This window comes from Phoca vitulina, unplaced genomic scaffold (assembly GCF_004348235.1).
Source record: "Phoca vitulina isolate PV1807 unplaced genomic scaffold, GSC_HSeal_1.0 scaffold1, whole genome shotgun sequence".
Taxonomy (NCBI): Eukaryota; Metazoa; Chordata; class Mammalia; order Carnivora; family Phocidae; genus Phoca; species Phoca vitulina.
The window spans coordinates 6611182-6627380 of NW_022589704.1; the positions used below are offsets into that span (position 1 = coordinate 6611182).

Below are 16199 nucleotides of genomic sequence, written 5' to 3' on the forward strand. Positions count from 1 at the left end.
CTCAAAATTCCCGTTTTGTTTGTTTGTTTTGGATAGTATCGTGTCTACATGAGAAACTGAGCTGACCTTTCCACAGAGAGGTCCTGGCATCTAAAATGATCAGGATAATTAATTTATTTGTGTCTTCTGTTATGGTTGTATCTCTCATTTGTGTTGACAATAAAAGTCCTTACTGCTTTCTCAAAAAAAAAAAAAAAAGAAAGAAAGAAAAGAAAAGGAATTTTATTTTATTTCCACTGTCAATAAAATGACGAAAGCAACACCGGACAGTTCTTCCTTGTCATTTAATTCACTAACACACTCATTTACACCACGTTGCAGGATTACCCGTAGTGATGCAGAGGACACAGTGAGCACCACACACGAAGGCATGGTTAGAGGTATGGTTTGGTTAGAGGTATGATCCACACCTGTGCTATTTCTGTGAGCTACACTTAAAATAATGGCTTTGCATATGAAAAATTCACGTGGCGTAGCCATGCAAAAACATCTACCAGACAAGCTGAGTTGAAAACACTTAGCTTTCTTGAAAACACTTTCTTCTCTACGACCAGTGAATTCTGAGTATGGTCCAGGCTCTCTCTCATTAGCATCAACAGGAGAACTTCTTGTGCTGCTCATACTAAGGTGCATGTAGGCCTCTTTCTTACACTAACAAAAACACGGGTAGCGGAAATAGGAGTATATGGACAAACGCACTGAAGGGAATCAGCCAACAGTTATGCCTAATTTTGTCTCAGGAGAGGTTTTCAGGTTGATTGACTGATTTTATTCAAATTCACTACTGGAATGAGGGTAAGAGGTTGAGACTGCTGTTTCTCCCTGGACAACCTTACATACACACTGCCACACACTTTCTTTTTCCCAGGCAGTACAGAGATGACCTAAGACTCTTCTTGGTGGCTTCAGAAAAGGCACATATTCTAGTTGAAACAAAAGTAACATTCTCCCATGAACAGAGAAGTTTTGAAAATTCCACTCATTGGCAATTTCTGTCACATAAATTTTATTCCATCTACCTTTAGCATCTGAAACCATGAGCTTCAACCCTATTCAAGAGGATTCCCCTTTAAGCCATTAATAAGGTTTAAGTAAAAAAAAATTCATTCCCATGTATTCATTCCCTGCCAACATTATGAATATTGTGAGTAATCATTTTAACTAAAGCCCAGACAAAATGATAAAACATTTTTTTTTTTTTGGTTCGTGCTTTTGTAGTTTTTTTTAATGAGATGATCTTTTAATAGCTTCCTTCCAAGATTTCCTTCTTCAGCCACTGAGTTTATAGTCTATTCAAAGCTGGAAAAACTAATTATGGACACTTAAAGTGCCTTATGTTCTTCTAGCACATTTTTTGGGCAAAGCCACCACCACTTCCAGAGAAAGCTGAGACTAGAAGTGTTCAGCAAGATGATCTCCCCAATTCTACACCAATACCTTCACCATTTGCAATATTTAAATAAGTGTGTTTATTTCTGCTAAACTAAGGATTAAATATAATACCTTATGTTAAGAGTTCTAATTTCACATATCTCATATTTTAGACTAAAGTTAATAATTCCTATTAGCTATACATTTATGAAAAAGCCTTGTAAATGATTTGATAATCAATATATACCCCCAGGAGTCTAGCTATGGGAAAATTTCCCAAATGCAGAAAAAGATTCATGCACCAAGACCCTCATCCCACCGACCAACTGGAAACAGCTTTCAATGACCAGCATTATGGAAATCATTGGAGGTTGAATCATTAATGTAATGTTTAAGAAGACCACGAATATAACAAAAACATCCTTGATAAAATACTAAGTGAAAAAGCTTATACAAAATTGTATATGTGGTATGATGACATCATGTAAAATTTTATAAGAGAAATAAAATATGCATAGAAAAGAAATAGATTTGGAAACACACCTTAAAATGTTAGCAGTGATTATCTTTAACCACTAGTGGGACTATTTATATTCCTTCTACTTTTCCATGTAGTCTGAATTTTCTATAATATCCATGGAATATTTTTATTGGGAAAAGAATGAATAAGAGAACGCAGCAAGGAGTAGAGGCCACCAAAAAGAGAAGAAAGGAGCACCCACTGAAAACAAAATCAGGGGTGCCTCTCCAGGTCCCATTTTGGAGTGATTCTTCACATCTTTAAGAATGGAGAGCTCCTGGTGAAGTGTGAGAGGATAGGATGCGGCTTTGTCACCTCCTTTGATAGATAAAAAGCATAATGAGAAGTGAGAATAGTCTTTCCTGAGAAGAGCAGGGCCCTCTTGCTCTACCATGTTTTAGAATCTGCCCTGACTGGGGAGACTTTTAACAACATGCCGACTACTTAGTCACACACTCCAAAAAGGGAAGTAGCAGAGAAGGGATTGAGCTAAACAACAATGGTATGGGAGGGAAGGCATGACCCAGATCTTATTCCCAGAAGAGATGTAATATGCACGGGTCAGAAGTAGGAAAAGTGAAGGAAGAAGGGGGTGCAGGAACACACTCTAAAATGATCCACAGTGAGTACAAGTGATCGAGACTCAGGAAGTAACAAGGAAGCTGTCCTTGACGTTCATCTTCTCCTGTGAAACCAATCACATGTCTGTTTCTCAGATTTGAGCACATTGGGGTGATGAAAGCCATCTGCTAGGCACACGCAGGGCCTGAACAGTTCTCACTGCGTAGTCAGTAACAAAACTGTTCTTCATCCTTCCTTGACTTGTTCCCACCTAGATCTCTGATGTTACCTGTGAAACAGAGAAAGGACACTGTTTTAAGAATGGACTGCCCACTTCCGTGCTCAGGAGATGATTTGCTTCTAAATATATTGGTAATATACTGGTCATGAGTTCAAATACACTTTCAAAAATTGATTTTCTTTTGGTATTGAAGTGGTAATGAGGCTGTTTTTTCTCTTAAAGATGTGAGTTCTGACCAATTTAACCATGAGAACACAATGACTACAGGTGAGGGACAGAGACTCGGCTCAGGCCAGGTGAAGACCTAGAAAGTTTCCGAGTGCTTGATTTGCTGAGTGGTTTCCCACTAATAAAAGGGTGAGTTGAAAATAAAGCTAAGAACTGTAATGATTTATTTAAATGAAGTTTTATTATGACACCCAAAAGAACTTCAAATTCTTTCACTGAACTAGAGTTTCAGTGTAGCAAATGCAAGAATCAATGGATTATTATGTAAGGATCAAGCCATTTCCAGTGACTGTCTTTCCCCCACGGCCCTCAGGTCCTTGGGTCCACTCTAAGCATAAAGCTATGAGAAAACAAATGGCTTTGTTCTGTCCTCAGTTCTTAATTCCTTTCAACCTTAGTGTGGGAGAAAGGGAAATATATGTACAACTGTCTGTTTATTTTATCCCAAGTTATTGGACCAAAGGCTGATTTAGGGATGGAGAGCCCAGATTGGCAAATTGATGAAGACCTGCCCCTATCAACACCAGTTCACTTCCACCTACAGTTGGCATTCTCCTTCCTTGCCCTTACCCCCAAAAAGATGACCTTCACCTCTCTAGAGACAGAAGTATCAGAATAATGTTTTAACAGCATGTAGATGGTTGCCTATAAAATTACATTTTCCGTGAACTTCTAAAGGATATGCCAGACAGACAACATGAAAAAAAGAAAAAGAAAAAGAAAATGGGTCTTATTATTGAGAAGACAAAAATATACCAAAAAACTGGGCATAACAAATTCATTGTTTCTAAGGTATCAGTGGTTACGAATTTATGGGGTATCTCTTTTCTCATCCTCTTTCTTTCATGGGTGGCCTGCACAGAAATGGAGGAATGTCCTTCTCCCAATTCACTTTCATTCGCCAATTCATTAACTCTCCATATATTAATAAAAAATTCAATTTTATCAAAAGATAAGTCAATAAGAAGCCAGTGCATTTGCTCATTTTACTCACAGTCAACACATCTGAAGAGGAACAAGAGTTGAGGACACTGAAGCTGTGAGAGGTGGATGTGCATCTCCTTTGGGATATTTTCTTATCTTTTCTATCTTTCACGGTTTTTTTTAAATCATGTTTAATTTTTTTATCTCTTCCTGTTTTTTTAATATCTTTCAGCTCATAAATTAAACAAAATGACAAATGTTTCAAAACTCAAATTATAATTTATTTTTTCACTAAAACAATACTATTGTTTTCATAATGAAAGAGTTGAAATATATTCCTCCTAAATATGTAAGGCTTGTTGTCTTGAGCACATCAGGAGTTCATGCCTGCCTTTCAGATTATATAAAACATGCATCAGTCTTGCTCTAACAAAGTCCCCCCTATATGATCCATAATTGTCAGAACCTAAGGAAAAGTATGGAGTGGCCAGAAATATTCAAAGGAATCTAATGCAACACAATCCCCTCCATGACACAATCAATCCGTGAAGAAAAATTCTGCAGTGTAAGTGTTTAGTGCATAGCTCATGATCGGTGTCTGAGCCTCAGCACAGGTTGTGACACAGGACTTCTCTGAGAAGTTAGTGGGCATTCAATAAAGATTAAGGAAAGGGAAGGAAGAGGAAGGAGGAAGGAAGGAAGGAAGGAAGGAAGGAAAGGGGAGGGAGGGAGGGAAGGGGAAGAAAAGAGAGAAGGAGAGAGTCTTAATTGTATTTCCATTCCTAACTATTTATTTTCTTAAAAAATTCTAGTCAAATGGAATCCCCATTGCTGTTTTTCCCTAAACCTACATGTTTACATTTTAACATTTAGGTTCTGAATTTGGACTGGTAATGAAAAGAGACATAATTAAGGCAAATGGTAAGATCATAGAGCCAAATCTTGGGTTCAACTGCCAGGCCTTGAATTTCTAAAACATTTTTGGTAGGAAAAAGATGATCAACATACATTTATATATCCCACAGCAATAAACATGCATAGTGCATAGTGTATCATGAGAATGAGGTACATGTTTTAGGCACTGATCCATAAAAATATCCATAAAAGAGAGTTAAGGAAGAAAAAAATACCAAGTCTTTGAGCAGTGTGACCTTGATTCAATTAATGCCAAAATAGCCATATAGTTTGTGAGTGTCTTTAAAAGACTCAAAAGGGGGCGCCTGGGTGGCTCAGTCGTTAAGCGTCTGCCTTCGGCTCAGGTCGTGATCCCAGCGTCCTGGGATCGAGCCCCACGTCGGGCTCCCTGCACCGCGGGGAAGCCTGCTTCTCCCTCTCCTACTCCCCCTGCTTGTGTTCCTCTCTCGCTATGTCTCTCTCTGTCAAATAAATAAATAAAATCTTAAAAAAAAAATAAATAAATAAAAGACTCAAAAGGATACTTTTACCCTATTGCTGGCAGTGCTAACCTCCTCTGGGGGGCAAAATTGGTGGGAAAGGAACGTGAAGAGAGGCTTCTACTTGTTCCTTCCTATAACCCTATATAGTTTGAATTTTTTAAACAATGCATTATTTTCAAATCTGGTAATATAGGAAAATAAAACAATGAAGAAAAAAATACCATGATTTTAAATTAGTCTTGAAATATGTAAATTTTCAGAGCAAAAATATAGCTTATTAACATGACTTACCTTGGTATAATTAGATTTTTCTCCATTACAGTCCATGAAGTTCTATTTGATTTTATTAGCAATCTCTTTCAGAAGACCCTTGAGATCATTAATCTTGGAAAGGGGAAAAAAAATAGAACTGGTCTTAAGATAAATTTTCCAACTGTCAATGATTTAAATGATTACTCTATGGCTTTTCCATGAAACAGATGTAGATACTAAGCAGCAAGTATGGCGCATCCTGGAACAGGGCAGAATGCATGGCAGGTGATATGGACCCTGCCCACTGCTTACTTTCTGAAATCATGTCACTAGCAAATACTCATCAGCACCAAGGAGTGTGAGTTTTTCTCAAAGGCAAATCAGTAATGGTTCTCACATAGAAATGACAGGTTTTAACCACACAGAGAAATACTATGTAGAAATAATCATGGCATATGTAATTAACACTAATAAAATTATAAGATACCGACAATGTTTCACTTTGGTAGAAGTATAATACTAATAAAAATATGATACAGGGACGCCTGGGTGGCTCAGTTGGTTAAGTGTCTGTCTTTGGCTCAGGTCATGATCCCAGGGTCCTGGGATCAAGCCCTAAGTCAGGCTCTCTGCTCAGCGGGGAGTCTGCTTCTCCCTCTCCCTCTGCTCCTCCCCCCACTCATGGGCACGCTCGCGCCCTCTCTCTCTCAAATAAATAAATAAATATTTAAAAATAATAATAATATGATACAATACTAATAAATCAAATATTTGCAACCAAAGTTTCTACTCTCACAAAAAAGTATAAATAGTAAAACAATTTAAGTAAAAGGCATAATAAAATTATTTTCGCTACATGCATCTTTCACAAGCTTATGACACAAGATGAATGAAGCTCGTTCTAAATTACACACCTTATCGGTATGTTTGATAAAAGCTCATGGACATAGTGCAATTTCAATACAGTTGGTTTCTAACTTGCCATATTTCTCGCTCAAGGAAAAAAAAATCTGTGTTTATCTTGGGCTTATTTCCAGTAATAATCTCTTCATTTAACTTTTTCTTTTTTTTCTAAGAACAAAAAGAATCCATAAGGGCTAATAGCTGCCTAAAATAAAGAAGATCTAGTAAGATCCCTACTTACAGACCTAAGGTCAATTGCGAATTGACTTTGTTTTCGGGTATAATGAGATGGAGAAATTTTTTATTCGCTGGAGGGGCTTGGTGAGAGCCCTGTACTTGTTGGTGGTAGGATGACTTCAATAAGCTGTTTAAAGCAGACGTAAGATTCTGAGAGCTTGCTCAACAAACAGGTGATGATCCCTAAAGTTCTCTGTATATGGAAAAGAGAGACTTTTTGTTGCTCAGGAGGGGAGGGGTACAGGATCCAGGAGGGAATAAAGAGGAGAGGGGGGCAGGGGAGCAGGACGAGAAGCAGGGAGAAAGGTAGTGAAATCCCACACAGTTTGAGGCCTCCCTGGGACCCACCCAGATTCTCCCCAAACCTACAAAATACATGGCGTCGGTGGGCTTCTGGGAGGAACAAGCAAAGGGGCTGAGCTCCACAGCCAGGAGCATGCAAAGGGGACAGAACCTGCAAGCTCTTCTCTGAGGGCCCTGGGGACTCCTGTCCTGCACATGTGCGTGGACAGCCTTAAACTGTGCTTTCAGTGACAAGCAACCTCTTCAGCCCCCACCTCCCACAACCCCCACAGCTCAGGCCCACTGTCCCCACTGACCGTGTCATCGCCAGCCCCTCAGTGGTCAGGAGGTCTCGGTCTGCAAACAGCGTGGCCCCTGGGAGTCAGGTCAGCTCGTCCAGTGCCCTGGTTCACCCGATGACCTCTGACCCAGGCCTGGTGGACTCCAGGAGGGCTGAGGCTCCAGCCCTGCCCCTCTCTCCTTCCAAAGCCACTCCAAGTGAGACCACAAGTAAAAACAACACAACACCACAACCCAAAATAGCCTGATTTCTGCAGAAACACACACCTAGACAAGTCCAGGGGGCCTCTATTGCCAAACCAGACTGTTTAAGCTGCTCTTCTGCGGCCACCCCGATGGCTCGGAGGGTCTTTGAAAGAGTCCACCAGATGTGCCCCTCTCGGGCTAAAACTCTGCAGAGGCCTCCCCTGCACAGGGATAAAATCCAACTGGACAGAAGCACGTTCCCACACAGGGCGGCCCAGCCGCCCCCACTTCCTCCCACTCAGAGTTCACGCTGCCCCTCGGTCGCTGCCTGGAACTCTCCCTGCTTCTCTGGACTCAGGGCCTTCACAGCTGCTGACCCTGCTCCCTGCTGACGCAGACACAGGCGATCTGTGGAATGCGTGCCAGATACTGCATTGGAAATCATTGTTGCCATTGAATCCTGCACAATTCAGCTCCTATAACCACACTGCTTCACAAAGGGGTCCATTCATGACATTGGGGGGGGCCACATCTGCTTCGATGGCACTTAGCCCCATGCCTGGCACATCGCAGGTGCTCGGTAAATATTATGTACTATGTGGCCTAGGCACAGAAGCAGCAGACAATACATGTAAATATAAATCCATGAGGTGGAAAAGTGAATTTATCATATGAGGATATATATTATTTATCACATACTATATGTCTCTAATACAAATACTTAGAATACTATCTCCTATTGCCTCTTTCATATATTCTCTTAATATTCGCTAAATTTTCTATAATCTTTAAACATACCTAGCACTTTTCTTTTCCCTCTCCATTGATTATAATCATGATATACATCCTAGCATGATCACTTATGTACAGCACTCAACTCCAATCAAATAGGAATCTTCCCAGCCCCTCCATGAATGATCAACAACACAACATCAGGATGAGAGAAGCTGTAACAAGATACACTATTGTGTGATGGTGAGTCCCCAAAGACGCCTGCCGATGGTTCCTTTGTGCCTGTCCACCAGTCCCACTCCCACCTCAAGAGGCCAGTGACCGAATCCAGGCTGGCCCGTGGCTGCTCTGATCAATAGACTCTGGTGGATGTGATGTCACGCCAGGTCCACGCCTAGACCTCAAGAGCAATGGCAGTCTCTGTTTCCTCACTCTTGGAAGAAGGGGGACTGCCTCAAGACCGCCATGCGGTGACCAGCCCAAGCCACAAGGATCAAACGTCATGGGTGAGAGAGAAGCCACATGGACGAGCACTGAGATGCCAGATCCTGGCCTCGTCACCAGCTGAATCCAGCCCAAGAAATCCAGCTGTGTCCACATGAAGCAGAACTGCCCGGATGAGCTCTTCCCAAATTCCTGGCCCACAAGAGAAAGCAAGCACAAAATAAAATGGTGGTTGAAGCCACTGAAGTGTAGGGGTTGTTTGTTACGCAGCAAAGCATTTGATCCTCCTGAGTAGTTGACTCCAATGTATAGAGCTGGCCGTTCCAGAGAAAGGAAAGGAGACGAAGACTCAGGAGGAAGAGAAGAGCTACTCCAGGGGGACCAGGAAGGCATACCATCCTGTTAGGACCGGGCTTCAAGAGATGAGGCCTAGGAAAACACAGCCTTGGTTTTTAAGAATGCTGGTGGTAAATAATACATAAATAACCAAGAAAGTTTGAACTGGATAAATTCTTATGTAAGAGCTCCATGAGGGGCAACTTTGGGTCATTTATTCACTCAGCAAATGTTCATTGAGACCCCACTGGTCCAGGCAAGGCACTGGGTGCCCCTGATTCTGCCTCACCTGATGGGGTACTGTCCAGCCACCAAACAACACAGCACTGGGAGGGAGTGTGGCTATCATCACCCAGGATGCTCGTCTCAAAATACCATGATAAAATACCAGATATCATCTCCTCCACAGAGCCTAACAGCGATCCAGTATTTATGAGTCAATTGTAATTTCTGCTAAACCTAATCATCATTTCTGGCCACCCAGCTCAGGGTGGATGTGGGCACACTCTCCCTACGCCTAATGTTCACATGTATACTCGTACATCTGCAGTGCCCTTCAAATTAAATAGCTAGCAAATTAGAGCGGCATCGAAGACAAGCACAGAGGCTCATAGGCTCCCAAATTGCTCTTCTGAGCCTCGCTGGTGTTTCTGTAACTACAAGCATCTCACACCTGCTTTCACAGCTGAGAGAAAGAGAAGAAGGGGCCCTGGGTCCGACAGAGACATGAAAGAGTTCAGAGATCATGGGAATGGGACTCCAGCACTACCGTCCAGAGGGGCCAGGAGCATCTGAGAAGCAGCTCCATCCAGCACCCAGACCTTACTCAGTGAATGAAGAAAGATGAATATGGAACAGGGTCACTTCTATCTTTTTTTTTAAATAATTAACTTCTTTTGTTTTCAGACCACAACCACTGGCCTCTATCTGAAATCTCAAAGATAACACAGATTTTTTGAGAAAGAGAAAGGGCACATGAGCAGGGAGGGCAAGTGGGGAGGGGGAGGGGCACAGGGACAGGGAGAGAGAAAGAATCTCAAGCTGACTCTACCCTGAGTGCAGAGCCCAACCCAGGGCTCGATCCCACAACCCTGAGATCAGGACCCAAGCTGAAACTCAGTCGGACGCTTAACCGACTGAGCCACCCAGGCACCCCAGATAACACAGACTTTTAAAAAAATGTTTCCCAAACTATTATCAGAACTATACCTTTATATCCAGCTGTCTAAACCGATGCCTCATTCTTCAAAGAAGTTAAAAAAAAAAAAAAAAAACAGAGAGAGAACAAGAGAAGGGGGAGGGGGGAGAGAAAAGGCTATTAGATGCCATTTTACAGTCTTGTAAAGAACAAAACACAGATTAGTTTCATTTTCAACTAAATCCATGTCAGCTGCAGTTTTCTCCCCAACACCCAAATGAAGGGGAATCCCACCCTCACCCCAGTGAGCAGTACAGCAAGTACATGATACCTCTGCTGAGAGGGCAGTAAGGTCCATCCCTCCTTTCCAAAATCAAGATCTCAGAGTCCAGGAACGGAGAAGAGCTTAGGGAGTCTACCTTGTTACTCAAAGATAAAGAGCACGCCATCCATCCCATGTGTCCCAGTAGCTGTGCTGAACTTAGCACAGGGCTTGGGTGTACTTACATTTACTCTTTCTTTGTTAAAGTAAATTTTGAGGTATGTTTGGAGCTCTCAGTAAGAGTGACATCAGACCGTTAACCATGTTAACGTGCATAATAAGAAGGGCACGCGCGTGAAGGCCATGCATGACACATTACTTGGGGACCATCTATGGATTTAGCTGTGACTTATCTAGTTCTATGGGACATTTATAACAACTCCATGTGATTCATAAATGATGGTCAGGACTTCTCAAGGACAACTGTAACAGATCTACCAAATGGTTCTCGATTCTATTTCTTCACAGAGACATGTGTGCAGCACCTGCAAGATCATGCCAATTGCCCATGATCTGTGGGTCTCCCCGGAATCCACCTCTGCCATGGCTGCACGCTCTTGTTATCTGGTTCCAAGGCCCTGACCTGCAGTCCCAAAATACCTCTTTCTTCCCCAGGGCCTTGGAGGACAATCAGGATGGCAGGTGGGTGGTTCTGCCCTTCTTGAAAGGCTGGCACACACTTACGTGCTTGTCATCTTCAATTGCCTAGGTAATATCTTTCTGGTCCTATTTCTTTCTGCTGTAAATTCTCTTTACAGAGTTTATACAAATAAGCTACTTATGTTCTGCCAACTTATGCAAGGGGAGCCTTGCAAAGCAGAAGTGAACATACTCCTCTGAGGTGTCATTAGCTTTCATGTTGATCTTGACAAGGTAATTTTCTTTCATGACACCCTCCCACGCCAGAGTCTCGTTGTCTTCATTTTTGAAACCTTGAATAATGAGACAAAAAAAAAAAAAAAACACACCACATTCAAATTGTTTCATTTGCCCCTTACCTCTTAAATCAACACCTGCTAGTCATTTTGTGATACCCCAGAGCCAGAAGAATTAGATTCGTCCCGCACAGGCTGATCTGAGTAATGTTCCTTACTGGTGACAACAGCAGAGCAATGGAATGTTAATGAATTTCTTGGTAACAATGAGGAATTGGAGCTGCCTGAATGAAATAGGAATGCAATCTTTATTCTAAATAGAGATCAATCTAAAGCCTGTCTGTGTGTTTTGTGACTTGGCAAAATCATTTCACTAATGAATTTTGTCCTCACGTTTTATATGTGCTCCTCTTTCATTTGGATGACATAAAAATGCTAAATCAACCACTCAGTTGGAGAATTACTGACGGATTGCTACTCTAAGCCTAAAACCGGGGTAGGAACTTTGGAGGAGAGGAAAATAAGCCTTGGACATCATGCAGTCTGGGTGTGGACCTCAAGGAAAATTCTTACGTCTAGTCTTTTCCTTTCATCTAAGACAGGGCTTGCTATAAAATTGGCTAAGGGGCATGTTCCAGCAAGATTTCTCAGTCCAGTTTCTTGCAGTACTTGGGCCTTACAGAAGGCAAGCAAAGTAAGAGATCACCAGGGCACCTGTGTTTCAGATACTGGTGCGTTGGACAGCAATCCTCCATATGAATTCATGGGGAAAGAAAAGCACATATGTTCATGCAGGTGTCTACTTAGAAAAAAAATCTATCAAGTTTTGTTTTTAAATTGTCTCTAAATTATAAGATCTTCCTGGATTTAAAAAGAATTAATTGGGAATCAAAGAGCCAATAAGGCAAGTGACAGGATTGAAGCAAATCCTACATAACAAATACAGATTTATAGAAATTAATCCCTAATTGAATTTCTTTTAATTGTATTTTTCCTAGCCAAGTGATTTCCAATGTCTTTTCCTCAAACTAAAATGTATGCAGAAGCCCAATAGCAGTACTTAAAAATGAACATGGAAAGGATCGACACGCTCCTGAACACAGATAGCCAAAGAGCAACAGTGACTAATGACCAGGAAAAAATGGCCAACTTCTCTAGCAGTCAAAACAATGCTATTGAGATGATGACATGGCATTTTCACCAACCAAAGTGGAAAATTAGCAGAGTCTACAGTAATAGCTATAGCCTGTGTGGGCAAAGATGTGGATAAACAGGCTTCCCATATACTGGGAAAAAATCTGTAAATTTGTTACAGCCTTCGGGCATGATGGATGAGAAGGTGGAGGAGGAAGGTGGCCAACGATATCAAAAGACTTAAACCTGTGCATACCTTTATCTAGAAATTTCTCTCCTATAAATAACTCCAAGGAAAAAAGTCATTGATGTGCTAAAAAAGGTAGGCATCTGTTTATCATAGCGCTGTGTGATACTGAAAGAATTGAAACGATCTCCACGTTAATGCCAAGGGATTGGTTACATTAAATATGGCGCAACCACAGGCTGGGATACTCTACAGTTCAGAACTGTCATATAGATGTATATTTAAGGATATGGAAAATGTTCATGATGTATCATTAGCCAAATGAACAGATTAGATTATGAATATGTGTTTACAGAACAACCTAATTATTACACACCCACACAAAAATAATAGAATAGATACCATTATGTTGGCAATATTTATCTCTGAGTGGTGAGTTACATGTGCTCTTGGCTCTTTCTTATTTGTGTTTTTCTATAGCTTTCAAATGTTCTATAATGAATATGTATACTTTTTAATCATAGAAAGCAATATATTTTATAAAAGTAGATCACTGGGTAGCATACCTTTTCATGATTACTTTAGGATGTCACCGGAACATACCCAAAATGGAAGTTTTGATTCTATGTTTTCTGAAAAGTTATTTGAAAAATCTTGCGTTCTTCTTCAAAGAAGGACAATTTTGAACTTAAATCCCATGATGTCCTCCTCACTTGCAGGCAAATGCAAAGTGAATTTGGGAAGTGAATTACCACGAGAGACTCTGCCAACCACAGAGTGCTGCGGTTTCTGGAATTAGTGATCCTCAGGAAGAAGCAAATGAATGTGTGGTGAGCAGGCACTTCCAGAAGTCTCTGATGCGTAAACGGGGGGCTCTCGGCTCCCCATCTCTGTCATCACTGCACGCTGGGTGGAGAAGGACCTGCCCTGCTATGGTCAACCCATTCCCTCTATTTCTTTATTTCTTCCTGAGACTAAGAACTATTCGAAGAGAGGGAGCATCAACAGCTTACATTACCTATTTCTCCAAATGGTTCTAAGAACATCATTCTCCCAGGGCCCATCAGGGAAACACATGCAGATTCACAGAGTTTGTTTCTGACCTGTTTGCCTCCTGAAACTGAAGCTCCTGTCCATTTGATGGCCAAATTGGGGAATTTGTTCCCATTTTATGTTCCTATTGTGCTTAATCATTAAATAAGTTTGGGAGGGGAACATAATGCATTTTGTCCTGCCTTCTCAACCCCATATTCAAAAGACGGATTTGTCCTTAATTATACACTGAGTTCTCTGGTTCCACTGATCCTGGACTGAGCACAGTGTACCTTTGGAGAGTAGACCTTCATTCCCTATAGCCCTTCTGTCCCCCCATGCCCAGATGGACTTCAGCCAGTCGTGGGGATTCACGACCTCACAGAGCTATTCATTTCATTTCCTGATAGCACGAATTGGTGGACTTTGTTTTAAACTTATACCAAGTCAAAGTCTTCCTCCCTGCAACTTTTATCCATTGCTAGTTTTTTCTCTAGAACCGTTCAAGTAAAAATATGGCCTGAGCAGCCCAGCTGTCAAGTGACTTTGTTGGTAACTGTACCCCCACAACCAAGCATGTATTTGCAAAGGAAGGCAGGCCTTGAGCAAGACGACTCCTCTTACACTGTTTCTTCTGTATGTGCTATAGGGTATATGCCTTTTCATGCTTTGCTTTCCTAAATTAAAAGTTTGTGACCTAACAGTTCATTCTTTTTCTTCTGATTTTTAAAAGAAATGTAAAGATTTTCATGGTCCCTCCAGTGCATGAGCTCCGGGGCTGTGGGTGATGGAGAGGCTACCCCAGCCCACCCCAGAGCCAGATCCCCTGGCTTAAATCTGAGGTTAGAAGTCAAAGTTAATGGGCTGGCAGTACCCTTTCTATCTTTTTTTCTGTGTCCAAACATCCAAATGAATAAAAATAGGCCTCTCCCTTCTTTCCTGCTTAATGTGGTTGAAACATGTCTGTGCTCTGTCCGGCTCAGTGGCCCCAGGATCAGGTGTTAAGAAAACCTAGCCTGGTGCAGGGAAGACAACTGTACCTGAGGATGGGGTGCCCGAATGTGACGAGACTCCCACAGTGACAGATTCTGGCTCCTCCAGCAGGGGTGAGGAGAGGGAGCTGGGTGGGGACCCTCTTGCACCTCAGTCCTTGTCAGAGCTAAGGTGGTGGGTAGCCACAGGAGAGAGAGAACCAACCGAGCTGTGGACATTCCTACCTTCCAGAAGGAAGTGGGTCCCCATCAGGGAGAGTGTGTGCAGTGTGGCCCCCCGGCATTCGGAGGCTCAGGGGATGCAGCCACCAGAGAAAGGATTGCCAAGTCCTCAGAGGCGAGGGGCCGGCCGGGGAACAGCTGAAGGGCCCACCAAGTGCCCACACAACAAAGGATCAGTTTTACACACGTGCCAGGTCAGAGAGCATGGAGCCAGCCCAGAACAGTACCCCTGTTTCTGGAAGAGACTTTCTGCTTCTTTCTCCTCCTTCCTCCCTGTGCTCCCACCCACAGCGGGGCAGCGACAGCAGCTGGTGGGTGGCAGAGAAGGGGAGTAAGAGAGGAAAAAGCCAACGGCTCCCCCTTCCTGACCACTGTGTCAGCTGAGAGGGGGTGCAGCAAAAAGGGAAGTCTCTCCCACAACCCCCCCGCCCCCAGCCTGAATGGCAATTAAGCGGCTGGTTAATAGACAGACTGTATTGATTAAAGTAAAGTAATTGTAAGATTTCCTATTTCCCTAGGAGCGGCCAGAAAAGTCATGAGCTCTGCTGGAGTAGGGCTAACATCTCCCAGAAGCAAACACAAAGTCGGGTTTTGACACCCTCCCATGAATCATGCTTGCTCCATGTCCTATTTACGTTATTATGATGCTCGCCCCGAAAGCCATTGCCCCAGAATGAGACCGTCCCAGCAGATCTGCCACGCTCCTTTAATCTACTCTTTCCCTGCTGCGTCATTCACGGGCTGGCCGGTGCCCGATCCTTACAAACCTACAGATATGCGCGGGGACCCCACAGTGCGTAATGCCTTCCTGCGGCCACGCGGACCGGGCGCGCTCCCCTGCGACAAATCACTGCTCCTGACCCCCGGCACAGACCGATAAGCCACTCACAGCAGGCGGAAGGCTCGGCGTCTTTCTCCCTCCAGAAGCACCCGGCGCACTTCTTGACCACCATGTAGAAGTAGGCGAAGACCACGAAGGGGAAGGGGACATTCAGGCGGTTGCAATACTCCTGCACCAGAAAGTACCTCTGGAACTTCCAGACCTGGTCGTTGTTCTCCTGGACGGTGCCCACAGTGTAGCTGGCCGGGGAGGTGGGGGGAGAGAAGAGTGAGCCTCAGCCTTCCACGGGCCTCCTCATGTCCCTGGCAAGCATGGTAATATTGATAACCAAGTAATTCCTGGGGCAGCTTGAGCCCAGAAGAGAGGATGAGCCCCACAGAGCCCGGGGCAAGGACAGCTCAGCGCTGGGCACTCTTCCACTTGGGTTTTTGTTTTTATCACAAAAAAAAAAAAAAAAAAAAAAGGCTGTCTGGTGAACTTTAAAAAATGCTTTAGGGTGCCTGGGTGGCTCAGTTGGTTAAGCGACTGCCTTCGGCTCAGGT

The 16199-nt window shown here is 42.9% G+C and overlaps 1 protein-coding gene across 2 annotated transcripts in view; it reads right to left on the reverse strand.

Annotated features, from left to right (window-relative positions):
• Nucleotides 1–278: 278 nt before the first annotated feature.
• TRPM8 (transient receptor potential cation channel subfamily M member 8) overlaps nt 279–16199 on the reverse strand; it is a 111099-nt gene continuing 95178 nt past the window's right edge. Inside the window, exons 22-26 of one of the 2 annotated variants that reach the window (XM_032395253.1) lie at nt 15706–15896; nt 11207–11306; nt 10124–10157; nt 5534–5626; nt 279–2741 (exon numbers count right to left, since the gene is read on the reverse strand). In XM_032395253.1, the coding sequence (XP_032251144.1) occupies nt 5576–5626; nt 10124–10157; nt 11207–11306; nt 15706–15896 (376 nt within the window). In that variant the 3' untranslated portion in view covers nt 279–2741; nt 5534–5575. The remainder of the gene's footprint in view (nt 2742–5533; nt 5627–10123; nt 10158–11206; nt 11307–15705; nt 15897–16199) is intronic. The other variant, XM_032395166.1, reaches the window with a different exon arrangement.